Source organism: Amblyraja radiata, chromosome 34 (assembly GCF_010909765.2).
Source record: "Amblyraja radiata isolate CabotCenter1 chromosome 34, sAmbRad1.1.pri, whole genome shotgun sequence".
NCBI lineage: Eukaryota > Metazoa > Chordata > Chondrichthyes > Rajiformes > Rajidae > Amblyraja > Amblyraja radiata.
The window spans coordinates 12,751,937-12,773,597 of record NC_045989.1 but is presented as its reverse complement, the minus strand read 5'-3'; the positions used below and the strand labels follow the sequence as shown (position 1 = coordinate 12,773,597).

Here is a 21,661-nt window from a genome sequence, read left to right as displayed (position 1 = left end):
TCTTGGGAGGTGAACGTGACCGAGCCGGCGGCGGCCTGCCAGTACAGTCAGTGGGCTGAGGAGCCGGTCGACCCTTACCTCGTGGACTTCTGCTGGTCGAACGACCAGGAGAATTTCTCCCGACTCGTCTGTCAAGACCAAGCGCTGATCACCAAACTTCTGATGTATCCCGAGAACGCGTGGTTGCAGTCTCCGTGTAACATCCAGGCAACGGGTACCACCAGCTGCCGCTATGGGGAGTGGACGGGGCCCGCCTCCATAGACCCTGCCACCGTTGAGTATTGCAGTCAGTATGATATGGACAATTTTGTACAAGTTGCATGTGACAACTCTACCCGATTGTGGGAGCTCCTGAACAGTGGAGAGGGCACCTGGCTCGCTGCCTACTGTGCCCACACCCAAGTAGATGGGATAGACACAGACATAATGTGTAGATACAGCTCATGGGCAGTGCATCGGGTGGATCCAACAACCGTGGCCCTCTGCTTCGACCACGATCAGGACAATTTCAACACATTGGTCTGCCGGGACCCTGGAGTGCTTCACGCCCTGACCAGCGACCCTGACAACTCCTGGGTTGAACAAGACTGTTTCTCGATCAGCAACTCCACCACTCACCAGGCGACCGAAGTCTGCCCCGTGCAGGATCTCATCTCAAGACTCGAGTGGACTTGCAGCCAGGGCACACCAGGGCCTTGCGCTCACCAGCTGCTCCGGCTGGTAGATGTTCCTGCCTTGGTCCTCTGCGGTTTGGAACACATCGGCCTCACCTTAGGCAGCACAGCTGCCGAGGAGCTAACTCCTGGGCTCACAGAGGCCATCAACAAGGTCGTTTTAGGGCTTGTGGCATTGGAGGATGATGTAATCTCATCCCTTCAGCTGCTTCAGAATGCAAGGAATCAAGTCCTCTACACTGTGATAGACTATTTGGATCATCAAAAGAGCTACAGGATCAAAAGAGAGGTGCTCCAGTGTTTTGGGGTAAGGGATACTGCCCTGCTAATGACCAGGTTAACTCAGCATTGCTTTTACTGACTACTCACAGTCTTGCTCAATGCAATAACTTGAACTTCTCTAGTCTGAAGATGGCTTCTGACCCAAAACATCATCTGCCCTGTCCATTCCATGGCCAGATGCTGTCTGACCCATTGAACTCTAGCATTTTGTGTTTTACTCAAGTACTTGAGTTCACCGACTCTGGATCTGGTTACATGCATCATTAGTGTAGGACCCTGTAACCAAGTTAAAGTAAAAATTGTTGATCCACTCCCGTGTAATTCCTTTGCTGGACTTTAGTCAGTTTTAAAACTCTAGTTTGAGGTAGTTGTGCTTTCTCAGTGGGTGGCTGGGTCAATAGCTGGAGGATCACAGGATATCCCTGAGATAGAGTTCAGTAAATGTGCACCAGATCATTTCCTGGGATGGTTAGTTTGTCCCATCAAGGGAGATTGTAGTCTGGGCCTGAACCCTGGACTGTAGAAGAATGAGAAATGAACTCACTGAAACATTCTTAACAGTGTTCATGCGAGTTGGTGTTTCCCCTAGCTCAGGAACCAGGTCACAGTCTTAAAATAAGGGGTCGGCCATTAGGAATTAATAAATCTTTGGCGTTATCTTCCAAAGGATTCTGGAGATCTTATTGCTGAGTATTTAATTTAGGAGATCTTTATGGAGATAATGCGGGAAAGTGCCACTGAAATAAAAGTTCAGACGTGGTCTTACTGTGTATTGGAGCAGGTGAAGGGCTGAATAGCTTGCTGCTGCTGCTTCCATTTCTCATGTGGTGCAGTTTCAAGGCTAACTCTACCTGCTCAATCTAAGGTATTGCTACACTTTGGAGATGCTACCGTATACATTAAATGGTAAACCAAGGCACCACCTGAATGTGAATGATCATGTGGTATTATTCAAAGAAGAGCAGAGCAGTGCTCCTTAGTTCCTAACTGGTTGCATTTATTGGCCAGAGTGGAGGTAATTGGGTGAACTGGAGACCACACTATTGTAAGCGACAGGCATTAATTTTTTGTGCAGCTATTCTCACCATGTATTTTGATGAAAAAGTGAGCCTGCTTTAATTGGGAGGCATCGCTATTGTTTCAGTCATGGTCAACAGAAACATTTATAAGTAAACTCTGTAAACTCTTCTTTGTTTTGTGAGTTCTTCCACAAGGCTATATCCTTCACCCCCTAACTGGAGTTGCATGTATAGGCATTCTGATATTTACACTCATGCCATTGGTTTAACTGGGTTATTTTTTGTTTATTTCCTCAGTCTGTGCTATTGGACTTGGTGCAGAAGGAAGGAGGATCTTCAGGTGTGGGTCTGGTAAAGGTATTGTATCATCGTTAAACCGATGTTTAACAACGTTAAATACATATATATGCACTAAAGAAGGAGCCCTCCATTTAGAGGCATAAATAAAATGTAAGAGGGCAAGATAAACATGAAAGAGAGAAAAGAATGGGATAATATGTTGATGGCGTGAGATATGGTTAGGGTTGGACAAGGCTCTTTTGGACCATAAATACTAGCATGCACAATGTTGAAGTGATTTTCTTGACCACCACTACTGATTTAATTCCAGATTATTTAATTTACTAAATTTAGACTTCCAGCTGCCATGGTGGGAAATGGACATTTACCTGGATTCTCTATCCAGATTCATGATATTGTAACTAATTTGATTCTATCAAACCCCCTTAACCATCTAAAGCATGGCTTTTGAGCTTTTCCAATCCAGCAAAGTTCATGTTCCTTGTCTCTATTTGCATCTACTGGAATGTACTGCAGATTTGGAAAGGATCAGCTCATCAATAGATAAATTCTAAGAACAAGATCTGTTGTTAACGGTGTAAGTGGGCATATAGAGGTGCTTATCAGTCCAGATATCTGTTTTCACTTCCAGTTTGGTCATGTTCTTGTGCGAAACCTTGAGATTGTTTCCTATATTAAAGGTGCCACATGATGTAAACTGGCTCATATTCTTACAGCTCTGGGGACTATGTGGTTCATGCCCATAGAACTCACCTAAAAACAGAAATATTAGATTCCACTCTAATGATCATCACAATGGTTAGTGCACAGTGTATCACCTGGACTCGTTGATCCTTAGAAGTGAGTTCACATTCTATTGAGTAAGTAAATAACTAAGTGAGGAATTAAACTCACGGTCTAAGTAATGGTAAAATGAATCTATTGGATTGTCACAATAAAACTATCGGTTTCACGAACATACTTCACTTTAGGGTATCAGCCATCTTTCCCGTCTGTCATAAGCGTGACTCCAGAGCTAACAATGTGCTTGCCTCTTAATTGCATCCACTGTTAAAGAACATTGGAGGAATATGGACCAAGCGCGGGCAGGTGGGACTAAGGTAGATGGGGCATCTTGGTCGGCAATGGCAAGTTGGGCGAAGGAGCTGTTTCCGTGCTCTATGACTATATGATTCTTAAGTTCATGGTGGATGGTAAATACTGGCATTGCCAACATCGATCATATTGCAAAAGACAACTGATAGAAAGCTGCCATCTTTTTCATTCACCAGTAATGTTGAAATCTGCTCCAGTGCTTTTTCAGAGATCTTTCTTTACCTTTTTCCAAACAGGAATACATGAAGCTTTCTGCAAGTGATCTTCAAGTGGCACTGTTTGCAATTGACATTCAAAATCTGAAACACCTGCTGTACCTCCTAAACACAAGATGGAAGAGTTTGCAGGTAAACACTTTAATACCTGAAACCTTTTGAATCCTTTGAAGATAGGTTGGCAGTCCATTAATGGAAACATAACTTCTGCACTAAACACAGAATGCTGGAAATTTTCAACAGCCCAGACACCATCAGTATAGAAATAAATAAAGTTGCTTCAGATGAATGATTTTACATTAAAATTAGGAAAAGTTAAAGTGTGCTGAAGTAAAGCCTAACCACTGCTGAAAGGCCTAGCTCTAATTTTTAGATGAACCTTCCTGATGAAATTAAAATTGGACATCTTAGAGACTTTCACTTCCCTTCTTTGAAATTGTGGCACTGGGTCTTTGATAATCACCCAAGATGGAACCTCAGTTTAATGTGTTATCTTAAAGAAAGTTTCTCCAGCTGTGTGACATTCCAAGGACCCTCACTGGATTGTCAGACTCTATTTTTGTGATCATGTTTCTAGGGTGGGACTTGACCCACAACCCTCTGCTGTGAGTCACAGATAACGCACATTCAGATGGCTCACCTTCTGCATGTGATCTTGGCCACCCTCATCGCCTATGAGATTTCATTCTTCAACAAAACACTCATAGGCATTTGGGATTGTAAGGTACTGTTTCTCTTACTTGGAGAACATCAGTGACTTGGCAGTTTACTGATCATGAACATCTTTACTCTGTCATGAACTAGCTACATCTGGCATGCAGAATAAGCTGGGAATTGACATTATTCAACAAAGAAAAATGAGAACATTTTATTTGTAAGGAGAGTTAGTTTCAGTCAGTGAAAGAGGCCTATCAAAATGATAAGAATAGTTAAACTATTAAATACTACATGTAAACCAAAAACAGACATTTGTTTTGGAGTAAATACGATTTTTTAATGATTTCTAGTTTTACAATATTTCTTCCAATTTCAGATTCCGGAAGATTTGAAGAGGATTCTGGCATTGGTCTTCTTCAACAGAATACTGCTCGTTGAACCAAATATGTTCCAAGAATTTGTTCACTTTCTACCTCACTTGTCAACGTCTGAAATCAAAGCACTACCACTGACCCTGGACAAGGAGGAAGTGTGCGTCACACGTATCTTCAACAGCTAAAGAGCTTTAGTTAATGCCTTTGTTTGATTATTTCCCTCCTTTTCACACAACATTTGTTTGTAGGAACTATTACATACAGAGTGCTTTAATGCTTTATAACTACATTCTAACTTTTCCAAATTAAAATGACCTGATGCATTTAATTTTTTAGCCATTGAGTTCCCATTTGACTCGGTTATTTCATTCAAATCATAAGATAATTTGGGTCTAATTCAAGTGCAACAGATTGTCAATGGGCAATTGAATTTAAGATTAATTATGAACTGCTTTTCTGGATCACTTTTTTTACATTGATATTGAAGAATTTTAAATTCTTACCAATTTTATTCGGGTTGTCACTATCGTACAACTTTGAATTGACTGTGGACATGTAAAAGCAGGGACAAAGTAAATTTTTTAATGTGATAAGGTGTAAATATTTTAAAAGATATATTATAGCAGCACTTGGGGTGAAGATGCTTCATATTCCATGAACATGTTGCAACTCAAACCCGGTTTCATCCAATACCAAAGCATTATTGTGATTTTTATATATAAAGAGAAGAAATTCCTGGCAATTCTCAGTCAGGAGGCATCTGAGGAGATAAAAATAAATAATGCTTCAGGTCTGTTCTGATGAAAGGTCTTCAACCTGAAAGGTTCACCTTTTCTCCCTCCACAGATGCTGCCTGGACTGCTGAGTATCTCCAGGTTTTTTCTGTTTTTATTTCAAATTCTTGGTTTCTTTGCTTCTTAATTGTGATCTCTTATTATTGGTAGCTGGTTCAGGGCCAGTTGTACAAGAAACGGATGCATAGATTAACCCAATTGGTAGAGATGTAGAAGGGAGCTAAGGTTTGCATGTTTTCACTCAGTGATGGAGGGATATGGAACCTTACCCGAACAATGATGGAGATAAAGACCCTGATCATATTTTTTTTAAACTCTTGATATGTTGTAGGGAGTTTGGAATTAGATTAGCTTATATATTCCTGAGCAACTAGTTGCTGATTTGATGGGTTTACATGGCACCCTTCAGTTATATAAATCTATAGATGCTATGGCCTTAAGGCAGATGCATTTACTTTGGTCACTCGAATGCTTTGCAATGATGCTGAGCTATTGACTGGTATCCAGGGCACAACACCCTTCTCATTCACTGTTATGTTTTTTTATTCCAGGATGGCTGTGGTCAACCAGATTTCTGGGAAGCTGTCTGATGACCAGAAGGCAGCCTTCGTCCAGTGGATCCTGGCATCTGGGAGTTATAGCAGTGTGTCAGCCTGGCCCCTGATGTTCCTGACCCATGTCAGTAACCTGCTAGCGTACCTGCCGTTTGAGAGCTTTCAGTTTCTGTCCCGTACACAGGTACTGTAAGAGAAGGAACATGCATTACTCGGGATGACTCAAAGCATTTTGCAGTTCATGAAGTATCTCTGATGCACGTGACGTGAGAGCAATCTAGGAAGGAAGATTTCACAAATCTCACGGTGATAACCACGCTTCACTGGTGGTTTGGCCCGAACACCCAGGTTATATCGCCCTGCTTTTTGAAATGGTGGGATGAGGTCTTTTAACAACAGCAAGCTGGATGTTTCATCTAAAAGAAAGCACTGGGCCATTGTAGCTCATCGTCTGAACGGTGCTGAGGAAATATTCCCTGTGGTCTGCAGCATTGTCTGCCCAGAGACGAGAATGTAAATCGCTCAGCCAGGCCTGACACAGAAATCTGAACAGGGAATGAATGGCCACCTGTAGGAAGAAGCATGAAGTCAGTCATTCAGACAGCTGTCTGAATTGATTCAGTTCATTAACTGGGTTTATTTTAGAAACTAGCATCTGAACAGGGATGGGAGAAACCAGAGACATGGTGGGAGAGTATGATGTATGATATATGAGGCATGATGGTCAGACAGAACAAGGGAGAGTAGACCTCAGGTTCCATGGACAGGCAACTTTCCAGTTTGCTCACCCTCTTAGCTGGCTCTGTTGTAGGCTTTATGATATAAGTTGATCACATATCTACGATCAATGGAATTAACCAGTATGGTCGAGAATGAACTATTATCAGGGTACTGCAATGGACCCAGGATATACATGCTCTAATGCCACTAATTAAGTAGTTGAGAATTGGGGTCATTTTGTTTGATTCTTTCCACTCTTAACACTGTATTAAGAGAAAAAAGATAACAGTAAAAATGAATATCGGGAGAAAGATTAAGATACAGATTTTATACAAATTCTCTCCAATGCAAATCCTCCTCCATGAATGACCCTCGTGTAAATGTTCTCCCACACCGTACCTTGCAAATGCTGCCATCCTCAGAACCCTCACCTTTTCTTCATACACAAAAAAAAATATCTATTGTGCTGTTTTTGTCAGTCACTTACTATTGCATTTCCAGTGTCTATAATCAACTAACTTTTGAATTTCATTTGTAATGGATGGAAATCTCTGAAATACATTTACACAATGAGGCAGAAACTTTTCTGTCATTTACCAGATTCTCACTGCATTGGATATGCTGTTGACCAATAAATTGACAACAGTCCAGGAAAGGTTTCTCAGCCACACCATCCTAAAAGGGGATAGAGAAATTGGAACTTCTGACTTTGAGAGGTGAGTATTGCAACTTTTCATAGTCTTTAAGAGTCACAGCACAGAAATAAGCACTTTGGACCATCATATCCACGCTGACCATCAAGTACCCATCTACTCTAATCCCATTCTCCAGCACTTGGTCTGTAGCCCCATATGCCATGGCAATTCCAGTGCTTGTCCAGATGCTTCTTAAATGTTGTGAGAGTCTCTGCCTTCACCACCACAGTTCACGTGGGAGATTGGTGGAAAACGTGCAAGTCAACAAACTGTATCCAAAACCGATCTGGTATCAGATTGTCTGCAAGAGGACTGCGGGAGATTGGGTGAAGGCCTGGAATCCACATCCAGGGAAAGTGATGGAAGCACATTCACTGTTTTATATTCTATGTTGGGGAACAGGGAGGACAAGCTGTGAGACACCTCAGATAGCCCAGGCAACGGAGGACAGTTAAAGCAAGCTAGTTTAGTTATATAAAATGCTTAAAGATAAGATAATTCTGAGTTGCATTAAAATAAAGTCAGATATTAGAGCAAGGATAGTGAAAAATAATTCGTATGCAAGGAAGAATTATCAAGGAGGGAAGTTCCCATGGAGAAACTTGACAAAAATAGGTTTTAGGGAAAAATGTAGGGAAGAGGAATTGCTATGAGAGTCACCATTGACTTGAAGGTCTAAATGGCCTCTTACACTATAAGGAAGTACAAGAATGTAAAAATGGTTACAATATTTACAGGGCTGTGAGGTAAGGGTAGGGAGGTGAGACCAACTGTAATGCTGTTTCAGAGAGTTCCCATTGACACAGTGGGGTGAATGGCTTTCTTCTGAGCTGAAGGTGTCAGTGAATTGCTGGGTTGGGAGAATTATGGATCAGACAAATTACTTTCATCACTGTGATCTTTTAATGCTTGTCATTTTCCTGCCAATCAGTTATTCTCTCTCTTTTTGAGAGGACAAGGATTGAGTGTTGCTTGTGATTGGAATGTAGATGCCTTTCCCCTTTATTGGTTGAACGGACTGTGTGTGATCCACTCTTATTGCGTTTCTCTTATTCCCAGGCTGGGCAGATTGATTTGTTCTGCATCCTCCCAGGATCTGAAACCCTACAAACAGAATCTTCAAATGTTTGTTATTATCAAGGAACAGCTGCTGAATTGCATTGGCGATGATATCTTTGTTCCAAATGAACTGGTGAGTCTTCAGCAGTGGCAACTAAGTTGCTGGGCTAGTATCCAGAGGCTTAATTTAAACATCTGTCGCCTTGCATTTGAGCTTCTGAAGTGTATGTTAATTATTTTAATCTGGAATGAAAAAGAAGTATCAGTATGGATGATCTTGAAATTACTGGATGATGTTATTACTAATGTCATTATTGCCCCTTTCTCTTCGTGTGTACAGCTTAGAGATTTTTTGCTCAGAACAAACGGTATAACGAACGAAGGAATCTTGGTAACGAATGAGTTGTCGAGTATGATTAGTCTTCTCCCAATCCTCGGATTGTCCTTTATAAAACAGCTTCACCCTGTGCAGATCCAATCCATACTCCCGGAGCTCAGAACAGTAAACCTCTCTTCTGCCCAGGTACAATTCCTATGGTTAATTCAGCACTCACGTGATTGCTGTTTTATCTTTATAATATTCTGTTTATAGCCGATTCTCTTGAAATTGTAATTGGGAGGAGGGAAGAAAAAAAGGAGATTCGGAAGATTTCCTCAATTAAGAGCCTGTCCCACTTATGCGATTTTCTTCGGCGACTATCACAGCAGGTCACCGAAAATTTTCCATACAGACGTCACGTGTCGACATGTCACGGGGTGACGCCTGTTTGGTTGTGAGTAGTCGCCCAAAGAGTCGTACCTTTTTCTGGACGCCGCTGGATTTTCAACATTTTGAATATTTTCGGCGACCTGCTGCAACTATGGCGGGTGCCGGCAAGTCGCTGCAAAAATAGCGTAAGTGGGACAGGCCCTTTAGTGAAACAGAGTTTGTGGGATTATGAATGAGTAGAATGATCGATGGGCGATAAAATATTGCAATAACAGTGAGCTGGGGAGAGTGGGCTGCACCTCAACTTCACAGTTCACCATCTGCCAGCCATTCTGACTGTGATAGCTGGAACAATTCAGGCTTCAGCCTGCAGAGGAGACTTTTGATTCATTGGATTTGTTAATGGTAGCAGTAGGTTACTTTAGTTAAACACCATGTTGTGGTTCTAGAATCATGAACCAGTTACAATTAAATTTCTGTTGCTATGAAGCACCCTCTTCCCCGTCCTCCTTGTCCATGGTGGGTACGTCTGCCACAAGCTGGTCTAAGAAAAGGGACACAAGTCGGTGGGGGGCACAAGCATGGAGTTCCAGTAAAGTAGATTCCCGGGAATGGAACATGTATCCTTGGTTGCCCTTAAATAACTAAAGGGGAGCAGATGGGTGCATGAGAGAGAATGTGGCTGGGCCACAGGGAAATAAGAAGAGGGCAAAAGAGATTGATGAGATTGTTCAGGTAGGAACAGCATGGAGTTGATGGGCCTAACAGCCTCTATTGGTGTCATAGTCAGCAAGTATAAGTAAAATTACTGTGCGATGGAGCTGAATGGCTTCCTCCTGCATCCACTTCTTACGTTGTGCAGTTTCTAGACTAACTCTCTCTGCCCAGTCTAAATAAAATGATCTCAAATTTAATTTCACTATATTTACTGAAGTGATGTTAGTGTTGCAAATCTTCTCTCTCTTAATTGGTGTAAGATCCAATTAAACATAACTCCAGTCAAACACATCTTCAGTTTGTGTATCTGTCTGTATAAACTATCTGTTGTGTCTATTTCAGGCAAGGGCAATAATTGACAAGATTCTACAGAATACATCTGTGAGTATTGCACCAGTTAGAATGGGTTCCAGACCTATTGCCCCCAGCAATGGAGGGACAGGATATGAAGCATTGCTCACTCTTCCTTTCTCTCTGTCATTCTGCAGATTACAGAGGAGTTGCTCGACAGTCTGGGCTCCACTGTGGTTGGCATCAGGCCGAACACACTGCGAGTCATTCCACCTGCTCTACTCATGCACATCTTGCCCAGCATGGCAGCGAACAAGGGAAAACTGAGTCCTGTTCAGAAACTGGTGGCTGTAAACAAGCTCTGGGTTGGTATTGGAAACCTTCACTCACTCGTCTAACTCTGTGTCACATAGCTCAGGCAATGGGGCTTTCAATTTTGCTTCCGAGGGCTTCCAAGTCCCCCTGCAGTGGGTGGAGTGACAAATAGCTGGAGAAGGACTACAGTTCAGTCCTTTAACTCATTGAAGGAACAGTCTGTAAGTCAAAGGTCCCATCTTTCAGATGAGACCTTGAGAGAAGCCCTCTCTATATAACCTGTGCCAAGCCAATTAGTCAAATCATTAAAACGGCCGACCTGATCATTATCTCTTTACTGCTTGTAGGAGCTTATTGCAGGAAAATTGGCTGCAGAGTATACTGCATTGCAGCAGTGACTACTCTTCAATTTGTTGTAAGGTTTTGGGATGTTCTGAGTCCATGAAAGATGCAATGGAATTGCAACTGCATTTCTTTTCACTGCATAGTCCATCAAATTGAGTTGCTTGGATCCAAACCATAAAATGTTGATAGCTATTGAACTACAATCAATGCCAGAAGAGATTTTGTCCTCATCTCAAGCAAATTCCAGCAGCATTTGAGGAGTTGCTCGTGTACAACAGAAGTAGGAAATGTTGGCCAGGACAACAAAACCAACGGCTGCTTTTCCATTCACTTGAACAGATAGATGAAGGCTTGGTTCAATGTCTTAAAATATGGTACTCCCTCAACATTATGTAGCAAGGTCAAAACTAGATTATATCCTCAAATCAGCAAAGTGTAGTCTGAAATGATGATCTTCTAGCTTCAAGCACAGAGTACCAGACCTGAATCTTCTGCAGAAGCTGGGAAAGGGGAACAATCAGAGGGAATTCCTTTGAGGATGGTAATCTACTCCATTGGACCTTGATTGAATCAGTGCACCAAGATGAGATGTAAAGTCCCAGCCAAACATGTGTCCTCTTCCAGATCACAATCTACTGAGAAATGTAATCCTGTTCTCTTGCCACTCACCTTCAATCTCCGACTACCAATCCTTCTGCCACCAGATTTTCTCTCTTAATTTACTCCAGCAGAACTATTTATGTCTGCACCTCCCTTGTTATTAAAGAAAATGGTTCTTGGTTTTCCAGTGTCCAGAAAACTGACAGAATGTAGGCATCCTACAGGCATTTAGCATTTAGGCATTTAGCCACACATCAAAAAACAATGATTTTGACAATGACGTTTGCATTAATCACATCAGGGAATTAACATTTCAAAATAATTTAAATATTTGATTACTTTATCAGTGTTAGTTGATAAAGGTGTAGCAGAGCAAAGGACTGTGTGGCTGGACAGATTCTGAATTATAGATAAACCTATAGTTTGTAAAGGGATTTTGGCAGTGTGAAGTTTCATTAATGAATGATATTTGAACCGGGTCGAGGTGAGTGATTGGTTAAAGTATTCCGACACCTCACTTGTACCAAGAACAAGTCTGAGTTTACAGTAACTTGATGCTGCAGTAAACTGACCTCAGAAATCAGTCTCCTCAATCAGACCATTCATTCAATTACTTTGTTAAATATATTTAGTGATATTATTTCTTAATTATTTCCAGTTCTTTTAAGAGCTTTGAGTGTTTTGTTACCTGTGCTGTCTCCCTGCTGTAAAAACTTTTCATACCTTTTCATACCTGCTCCTATGGTCACATTCCACCCTCTTTCAATGATCTCTTTAACTAACATGATACATGTTCTTCTCCAATTCTGATCTCTCAATTGTCCCCGATTCTAAATGCTCCACCATTAGTGCCCATGACCTGCCACTTGGGCCCTGGACTTTGTAATTCCTTTCCCCAAAATGTCCCGGTCTCTGCCTCCATCAGCTTCTCCAAGCCTTCTTCCATAAAGCTGTTTGGTCATCTCTCCAAGTGTCTCTTTAATTGGCTTTGCATCAATTTTGTTCGATAATTTCTCCTGTGCTACATTTTTGCTACTTGGGCAGGGAAGCAAGTTCAGGCCTACACTCTAGTTCTATGCTGATGGGGCTGCTCTACAGTTGTGGCTGGTATGTGTCCTCAGCTGCTCACCACCCCTCCAGATATTTAGTTCCTCTAAACACAAGAGTAGCTTAGTATCTTAGCTTAGAGTAACAGAGTAACACTATTGCACCCATTTTCTTGTGTTTCCTAAAACTAGTTCTCAAACTTTACCTATAACACAGCAACACATCCTTAGCACTTACCATCTGAAAGTTCTGTGCTTCCACACCTGTTAACATTCAAAAACTTTCTTCGGATGTTGCCAAGACTCGAGGGCCTGAGCTATAGGGAGAGATTGGGCAAGCTAGAACTTCAAATCATAAGAAGAATTGATAGGGTGAATGCAGTCTCTAACCCAGAGTAGAGCATCAAAACCAGAGCACATAGGTTTAAGGTGTGAGTGCAAAGATTTAATGGAAACCTCAGGGGCAACATTTTCACTCTGAGGGTGGTGAGCATATGGAATGAACTGCTAGGCAACGTAGTTGATGCAGGTACAATAACAACATTTAAAAGGCACATGGATAAAAGACTGGTACATGGATAGGAAAGGTTTAGAGGGATATGGAACAAATGTGGACAAATGGGACTAGCTTAGATGAAGCATCTTGGTCAACAAAGACAAGTTGGATAGAAGCGCAGGTCTCTCTGCTGCATGACTCTGTGACTGATTTCTACAGCTAATTCTAAATCCAGTGTATTTCCATTTGTTAAATCCTTCTATGCTTTTATTGCCAGGAATCAGACAATATAAATTTCTTCAAAAAACTGGATTCTCTTACAAAGGACATTCCTCTAATATCCTTGAGGTCAAAGGTGAAGATATTATTGTCCAATGCCGATGACTTATCACAAATGAAGTGGTCTGTGCAACAGGTAATATTTTACATTTGATCATTTTTTATTGCTTTTTATTGTCCCCAGTAGCAGGAACCATCTGTGTTTAACAACTGGATTTCCATTCCTTATTCCTGACTGAAAAGCCTTGCTATCTGGCACATTGTGGCTTTGGAGAAGACTGGATTTGCTTTGATGTAGATTGTGACTGACTCTCACTCTGTGGGTTTATTCATGAAAAACAATGGTTTATGGAAAAGGTGCGCGTATTAGCTGCAGGGAAAAATGTTTAAAGAGAAGTATACTTGGAGACAAACTACATGTTACTGTGTTACATCTGATGCTTAATCTCTTATCACAGGCTCAGATGCTCTTTGGGAAAGTTTTGGAAGCAAATGGCTACAATATTACTGAAGATATCTTAAGGTAAGTGCATTGGTTAGTTTTGAGGGAGAGAACTTTACTCGGGTACAGAGCTGGTTGAATATGATGTCTACCATGTCTGGATCTAGAGATGGTGCTATTCATAAGAGGGTTGTGCAGAATATTTAATCATGACATCCTTATGTCCAATCTTTCCACTGCTGGGATTCTTAGTTTTTTCTCCCCCTATCATGATCATATTGAATGGCGGTGCAGGCTCGAAGGGCCGAATGGCCTACTCCTGCACCTATTTTCTATGTTTCTATCTACAACTCTCTACAATTTCTTGCGAGCTTCGGCAGAGTTGTTCCCAAACCACACTATGATGCAACCCCAAATGTATGTTTTCTATGGTGCATCTGTAGAAGTCTGCAAGTCATCGGTGACATGATGAATGTCATCAGTCTCTGCAGGAAGTAGAGGTGTTGATGTGCCTTCTTGGCTGTTGCATCAATGTGGTTGGTTGACGACACATTGTTGGTAATATTCACGCCAAGAAACTTGAAACTCTCAACCGTTTCCACTTCATCAACATTCATGCTGATGGTGTTTGTACTTCACCACGCTTCTTCGGTGTAGATTCAAGTAGCTAAATAATTTGGAAACGGCTAATGTTAGTGGATTGTTGTAAAAACCCATAAGGTTCACTGTTGTCGTTCAGGGAGGGAAATCTGCTGTCCATACCCACTCCGGCCTGTACATGACTCCATGGATATGGTTGATTCTGAACTGTCTCTTCAGTTCAGGAATTAGACAATAAGCAGGCACACTGGCACATTTTGCCAGTTTTGTGCAAAAACTGTTTAATTATGTGGAATTTGTGATTTTATTTTTGGCATATTTAACACTTCATTCATTCTTTAGCTCCCTTGGTTTTGTGGCACAAGGCGTAGACTGTGCAACCCTGAAACATCTTTCCACGCCCAATAGATTCCTGAAGCTGCTGCAATTCTTCCGAGACCTGCCGATTGAATTGCCAGTGTCTCTGGTAAGTTTATGAGAGCACCAGGCACTGCAGCAGGTATAGTCCATGCTGCAACTTTACCCTGCACACGGCCAATCTTACACTAGTCACACTGTTGTTTTATCCCATCAGTTCCAGAATCCTGCAATATTAAATATGTATTGATATCAGCGGCTGAGGATACAAACAAACAAACTAAGAGCAGAAATTACACAAAAATGCTGGAGAAACTCAGCGGGTGCAGCAGCATCTATGGAGCGAAGGAAATAGGTGACGTTTCGGGCCGAAACCCTTCTTCAGACTGATGGGGGGTAGGGGGGAGAAGGAAGGAAAAAGGGAGGAGGAGGAGCCCGAGGGCGGGGGGGATGGGAGGAGACAGCTCGAGGGTTAAGGAAAGGGAGGAGACAGCAAGGGCTAGCAAAAATTGGGAGAATTCAATGTTCATGCCAACCGGACGCAAGCAACCCAGGCGGAATATGAGGTGCTGTTCCTCCAATTTCCGGTGTTGCTCACTCTGGCAATGGAGGAGACCCAGGACAGAGAGGTCGGATTGGGAATGGGAGGGGGAGTTGAAGTGCTGAGCCACCGGGAGTTCAGGTAGGTTATTGCGGAACGAGCGGAGGTGTTCGGCGAAACGATTCAACAAATAATCCTCCGCAATTTCCGCCACCTCCAATGTGACCCCACCACTCGCCACATCTTCCCATCTCCCCCCATGTCTGCCTTCCGCAAAGACCGCTCCCTCCGCAACTCCCTTGTCAATTCTTCCCTTCCCTCCCGTACCACCCGCTCCCCGGGCACTTTCCGTTGCAACCGCAAGAAATGCAACACCTGTCCCTTCACCTCCCCCCTCGACTCCATTCAAGGACCTAAGCAGTCGTTCCAGGTGCGACAAAGGTTCACCTGTATCTCCTCCAACCTCATCTACTGCATCCGCTGCTCTAGATGTCAGCTGATCTACATCGGTGAGACCAAGCGGAGGTTGGGCGATCGTTTCGCCGAACACCTCCGCTCAGTCTGCAATAACCTACCTGAACTCCCGGTGGCTCAGCACTTCAACTCCCCCTCCCATTCCCAATCCGACCTCTCTGTCCTGGGTCTCCTCCATTGCCAGAGTGAGCAACACCGGAAATTGGAGGAACAGCACCTCATATTCCGCCTGGGCATGAACATTGAATTCTCCCAATTTTGCTAGCCCTTGCTGTCTCCTCCCCTTCCTTAACCCTCGAGCTGTCTCCTCCCATCCCCCTGCCCTCGGGCTCCTCCTCCTCCCTTTTTTCTCCCTTCTCCCCCCTACCCCCCATCAGTTTGAAGAAGGGTTTCGGACCGAAACGTCACCTATTTCCTTCGCTCCATAGATGCTGCTGCACCCGCTGAGTTTCTCCAGCATTTTTGTGTACCTTCGATCTTCCAGCATCTGCAGTTCTTTCTTGAACACTAAGAGCAGAAATTGACTACTTAGTCTCTCTGTCCTGCACCACTGTTTAACAAAGATAGACAAAAATGCTGGAGAAACTCAGCGGGTGAGGCAGCATCTATAGAGCGAAGGAATAGGTGACGTTTCAGGTCAAGACCCTTCTTCAGACTGATGTGGAGGTGGGGGGGGGGGGGGGGGGGGGGAGGGGGGGAGAATAAAGGAAAAGGCAGATACAGTGGGCTATGGGAGAGCTGAAAATAGGAGGGGAAGAAGGGAGAAAGCAAGGTCTATCTGAAATTGGAGGTCAATGTCCATACCGTTGTGGTGGAAACTACCCAAGCGAAATATGAGGTGCTGCTCCTCCAATTTGCAGGGTTACAGTCTACTCCACTATTTAACAAGATCATGGCTGATCTTCTTGAGTAAAAACAAAACAGCTGGAGGAAGTCATTGAGTCAGGCAGCATCTGCAAAAGGAAATGGACAGACATTTCTAGTGTCCCATGGACAATCTGATTGTTGTCTTCCACCCACCTGTAGGACATCCGTCTATCCATATCACTGCTCACTTTGCTTGATTCTCAGTGCCTGCTACCACATCTTTAACAATAGCTTTTAACAGTTTCCTATGGACTGATGTTACACTGACTGGGAAATTTGAAAATTAACACCAATGAAGTGACCTACTCACCAACGGCTTCTTTTCTGACCCAAGGATGAAGTGCGTCTGGACCGTGGGACGTGTCCAGTACAAACCCGTGCTTCCCTGGTATCTGTAATCGTCCTGAATCTATCACTCCCTTCCAATCTCTAATTTATAGCTGTGTTACTTTACTGCTCTCAAACCTTTATGTCATTAATTTGTGTATTTTGATATGTTCCTTCCAATATTCTCACCTGCCACCTGCCTGTGTGTAATTAAATAGGTTGGTGTTGGAGTTGGCTGCTGTAAATTTCCCCTTGTGCTGGTAGCTAGTGGGAGAGTCATCGGGATGTCAGTGGGCATGAGAAAGGATGTGTGGGAAAAGGATTGATGCAATTGTTCTGAATGCTGTCGTAGATTGGATGGGCCAAATAGCCTTTTTTACACTGTAAGAACATATTTAATATACTGTTTGTTTGTTCCATATAACTTTAATTTTTCTAGTTGCCACAGACAGTGGCCCTCCCCTGGAATATATTTTTCCCCCAATGGAATTTATCTATTCTGTGTATTCCCTTAAATATCAGTCACTGCATTTCAATTGACCAATCTATTAATCTAATCTGCCAATTCACTTTAGCTACCTTTGTTTTCATACTCTCTTACTTGCCCTTTCAAAGTTATTTTAAATAAACTCAAAATACTATTCCTACAGCCATTCTACTCTTTCCCCAAACTGAATATAAATGTCAATTATATTATCATCTTGGAACCTTTACTTTGAGACAATTAATTGAGTCCAATGAGACAGAGAATTCCAAAGTTATACAGTCCTCTATAAATACATTTCTCTTCATCTCAGTCCATAAACTACTGAGGTGGTGCCCCAATTCCAGTCTCTGTTCTGGGGAAACATCCAAGCCTTTTGCACCTGAATGATATGAATCTTCACTGCACCACACTGAATCTAGGTTAATCTTCCTCCAATGCTCTGTAAAATAGATCTCTAAACCCTTTAAGTATTCTCATGCAATGGCCCACATGACCTCCATCCATACCATCGCATTCAATTGGTTAAACCAAAAATGTGGCTCCCTCTTTAATTAAACTCAAAAGTGTAGCCGCTCTTATTAAAACTCTTTAAAAGAAATATCCAAACATTTGAAGTAACATGCTCTTATTTACACAGAGAAGTTGTCTGTTGGAAGTACTGAACAGCTTTGTCCTCACTGTGGAGACTGTGCAGAGTATGCAACCTCAACTGCTGCTTGACCTCCAGTAAGTAGTCCATCATAGTTACTCCTGGAGATGGTTGGGAATACTGTGTTTGTTGAGGTAACAAACAGCAGCTCAGTCTGCATTTGTGGAGAGAGAGAGAGTGAGAGGCAATGTTTGTTTTTTTTCCCCCTAGTTTCCTCAGTTGCTGCCAAGTCTCTCGGATGTTTCCAGTATATCCTGGAACTATCTCCTCATATTCCTTTATGACACTTCCTCTGGGGAAAGACTAATAACAATAGTATTAGGCAGGAGTTGGGAGAAAAGATCAGGAGCAGGTAAATCCAAATCAGATGTGGGCAAAATGTGTTGAAAGGAACTCGGCAGGTCAGGCAGCATCTGTGGAGGGAATGGACAGGCGATGATTTGGGTCATGACCCTTCTTCAGCCCAAAATCAAAACAACGCCTCTTTGTTCTCAAGGGTATCATAGTTAGGAAATCATGTTACAGCTGCATAAAAGTTTGGCCCGGCCACATTTGGAGTATTGTGTCGCCACATTTGCAGTCGTGGTCACCACATTCAGGAAGGATGTGGAGGCATTTAAGAGGGTGCAGTAGATGTTTACCTGGGAAGAATGCTGCCTGGATTACAGAGAACATAGAACAGTACAGCATAAGAACAATAAGATGAGTCTGAAGAAGGGTCTCGACCTGAAACGTTACCCATTCCTCTCCAGAAATGCTGCCTGTCCCGCTGAGTTACTCCAGCAATTTGTGTCTATCAGCATAAGAACAGGCCCTTTGGTCTACCATGTCTATGCAAAATGTAACGCCAAGCCCAACTCTTATCTGCCTGCACAAAATCCATATCCTTCCATTCCCTGCATATTCATATGCCTATCCAAAAGGCTCTTAAATGCCACTATCATATCTGCCTCCACCACCAACCCTGGCTGCATGTTCCAGCCAATCACCACTCTCTGTGTGAAAAAACTTGCCCTTTGTATTTCCTTTAAACATTGCTCGTTTCACCTTAAAGCTCTGCCCTCTAGTATTTGATTTTCCTATCCTGGGAAAAAGGTTCTGACTGTCTACCTTATCTATGCCTCTCATCATTTTATATACTTCTATCAGGTCCCGCAGGCAGATGTGCAGTTTAGATTGGCACCATGGTTAGCAAAGGCAAGTCTGTTCATGTGCTGTTCTGTTCTATGTTCTATATTTTCTGACAGTAGAGGCCATTCACCATATTAAATCAATGCCAGGTCTCAAATGATCCTGTTCCCCCGCAAACAATTCCCCCTCACATGCACATTGACTCTTTCCTGTTTCTCCTACCGCCCATCCATGCCAGAAATAATATCCAATTAACCTGCATCTTTGGGATGTGAGAAGAAACCCATATAGTCACAGGGAGAACGTGCAAACATCACATAGGCAGCACCAAAGATCAGGATTGAACCTGAGACACAGGAGCTGTGAATCAATGGCCCTAACAACTGCAGCACCATGCCACTAATCCACCTTTCCTTACCCCTGCAAATCCTGTGATTATCTTGGAGATATCTATCAGTCATCCCTTAACCTTTTTCCATTCTGGAAAAAAATATCTGACTACTTAATCTCTCAATTATTTTTTTGCAGACTATTGAAAATTAGAAGATTTCCCATTAACATAACACAGCAGTTGCTGCAAGTAATTGTGAAAAACCCGATTCCATTCTTAAAGCTCCCAAGTTCGAAGCAAAGTCTGATGGTTGACTGGATTGTACAAGTACTGGTAAGATTCTGGTTGCCTCTATGTAATTTCACAGTGCAGGAAACAAGCTGTTTGTCTCGTTTCTCTACACTGAATTTTTAATAGCAGAGCAATCTTTTAATTTTTAAAAAGCAACACCACTATTTATTTAGTACCTTAAAGGGTTGTTTAACATCTTCCCAACCTCAGAACTTCCCACAGGTCTGATAAACATATTAAGTAGGGAATATAGATGCCAATTTGCTCACCACAAGCTTCTGTACACTTAACCAAAATGCTACCCGGAGGGGAATAGCAATAAGACGAAGATTAACAAATTTGGATCATTTTCTCTATAAAATTCTCTGGGAGGTTCAGGGGAAACCTAACAAAAGTATATAAAATTATGAGAGGCATAGATAGGATCGACAGTCAGAACCTTTTTCCCAGGATGGAAATATCAAATAAATATCTAGAGGGCATAGCTTTAAGGTGAGGGGAGAAGGTTTAAAGGAGATGTGTAGGGTAAATTTATTTTACACAGGATGGAAGCAGACACAATGGTGGCATTTAAGAGGCTTTTAGAAAGGCACATGGATATGCAGGGATATGGAGAGATATGGATCATGTGCAGGCAGAGATTAAACATAGAAACGGAAAATAGGTGCAGGAGTTGGCCATTCGGCCCTTCGAGCCAGCACCACCATTCTATATGATCAAGGCTGATCATCCATAATCATTACCCCATTCCTGCTTTCTTCCATATCCCTTGATTCCATTACCCCTAAGAGCTATATTGAAACTTTCTTGAATACACCCAGTGAATTGGCCTCTGCTTCCTCCTGCGGCAGAGAATTCACAATTCTCTGGTTGAAAAAGTTTTTCCTTATCTCAGATTAGTTTAGTTTAGCAACATGTTTGCCTCAGGCATTGTGTGCTGAAGGGTCTGACACTGTTACTGTACTATTCTATGTTCAATATGTTCTATATTTACAAGCAATGTTAAACTAGTTTAATGTTCATGGGATAAATTGCCATTGGAGTACTCGCCTGCATTTCCTCAGAATAATCCCATGGGATTTTGTACCAGAGCTTGGTTTCATTACTCATTGGGAAGTTGGTAGCCCCCGACAGCAAAGCAATCTCCCATCACTGCACCAGAAGTCTCTGGATTAGAGTCTGAACCCATAACCTACTGGGTCGGAGGTGAGCATCCTACCCTCTGAACCACAGTTTAACAACCAGTAGTGACACATCATAAATTTGAAGGGAAATATTATTTCTGATGGTATAAGTAGACAATACTAGATTGTTGTTTGATTTGTAATCCCGTCAAAAATAAGGTGATATTTTTAATATTCATCTGGTAAATCTCTGATAGAATCATCTGAAGACTTTATCTGGGATAGAAAATCTGTCACTAAGAGGGTGGCTTCAATTTGGAAAATACTGACTGAGAGGGTGATGGGGGCAGGTTACACTCACAGCTTTTAGTAAGTGTCTGGATGAGCCGGGAAATAGGCATGGCAGAGAAGGCTACAGAATAAGTGGCTAAATGGGATATTCTGAGATGAGTTCTTGATGGTCAACAGGGACAGGTTGGGCCAAATGGCCTGATTCTGTGCTCTGGGACTCTATGCCTTTATGACAATAGTATTCTGAATTGAGCTCAGACTTCCTAAGGAAGTTTGATGTGCGTCAAAGGAGGAATATTGAGGTATAATGACAACGAGCAATAAATAATGTTTCAGCTTGCTGGCTGGAACATCCTTCGGGGTTTCTGAAAAATTGATTAGGATTTTAAAACGGAATAAAACCACAGATATTTCACAGTGATGGGCTGTAAGTAGATTAAGATGAATAAACTTTCTCATACATTAATCATTGCATTAAACTACAGCCAGTTTTACCCGGTGCAAATTATTTCC

The 21,661-nt window shown here is 42.3% G+C and overlaps 1 protein-coding gene across 1 annotated transcript in view; it reads left to right on the top strand.

The window, feature by feature from the left end:
* Positions 1–7,223: 7,223 nt before the first annotated feature.
* strc (stereocilin) overlaps positions 7,224–21,661 on the top strand; it is a 29,295-nt gene continuing 14,857 nt past the window's right edge. The window contains exons 1-10 of the mRNA XM_033050256.1: positions 7,224–7,400; positions 8,439–8,571; positions 8,779–8,961; positions 10,207–10,245; positions 10,353–10,520; positions 13,235–13,372; positions 13,695–13,759; positions 14,621–14,744; positions 17,969–18,057; positions 19,640–19,775. Coding sequence (XP_032906147.1) covers positions 7,303–7,400; positions 8,439–8,571; positions 8,779–8,961; positions 10,207–10,245; positions 10,353–10,520; positions 13,235–13,372; positions 13,695–13,759; positions 14,621–14,744; positions 17,969–18,057; positions 19,640–19,775 — 1,173 coding nt within the window. The 5' untranslated portion in view covers positions 7,224–7,302. The remainder of the gene's footprint in view (positions 7,401–8,438; positions 8,572–8,778; positions 8,962–10,206; positions 10,246–10,352; positions 10,521–13,234; positions 13,373–13,694; positions 13,760–14,620; positions 14,745–17,968; positions 18,058–19,639; positions 19,776–21,661) is intronic.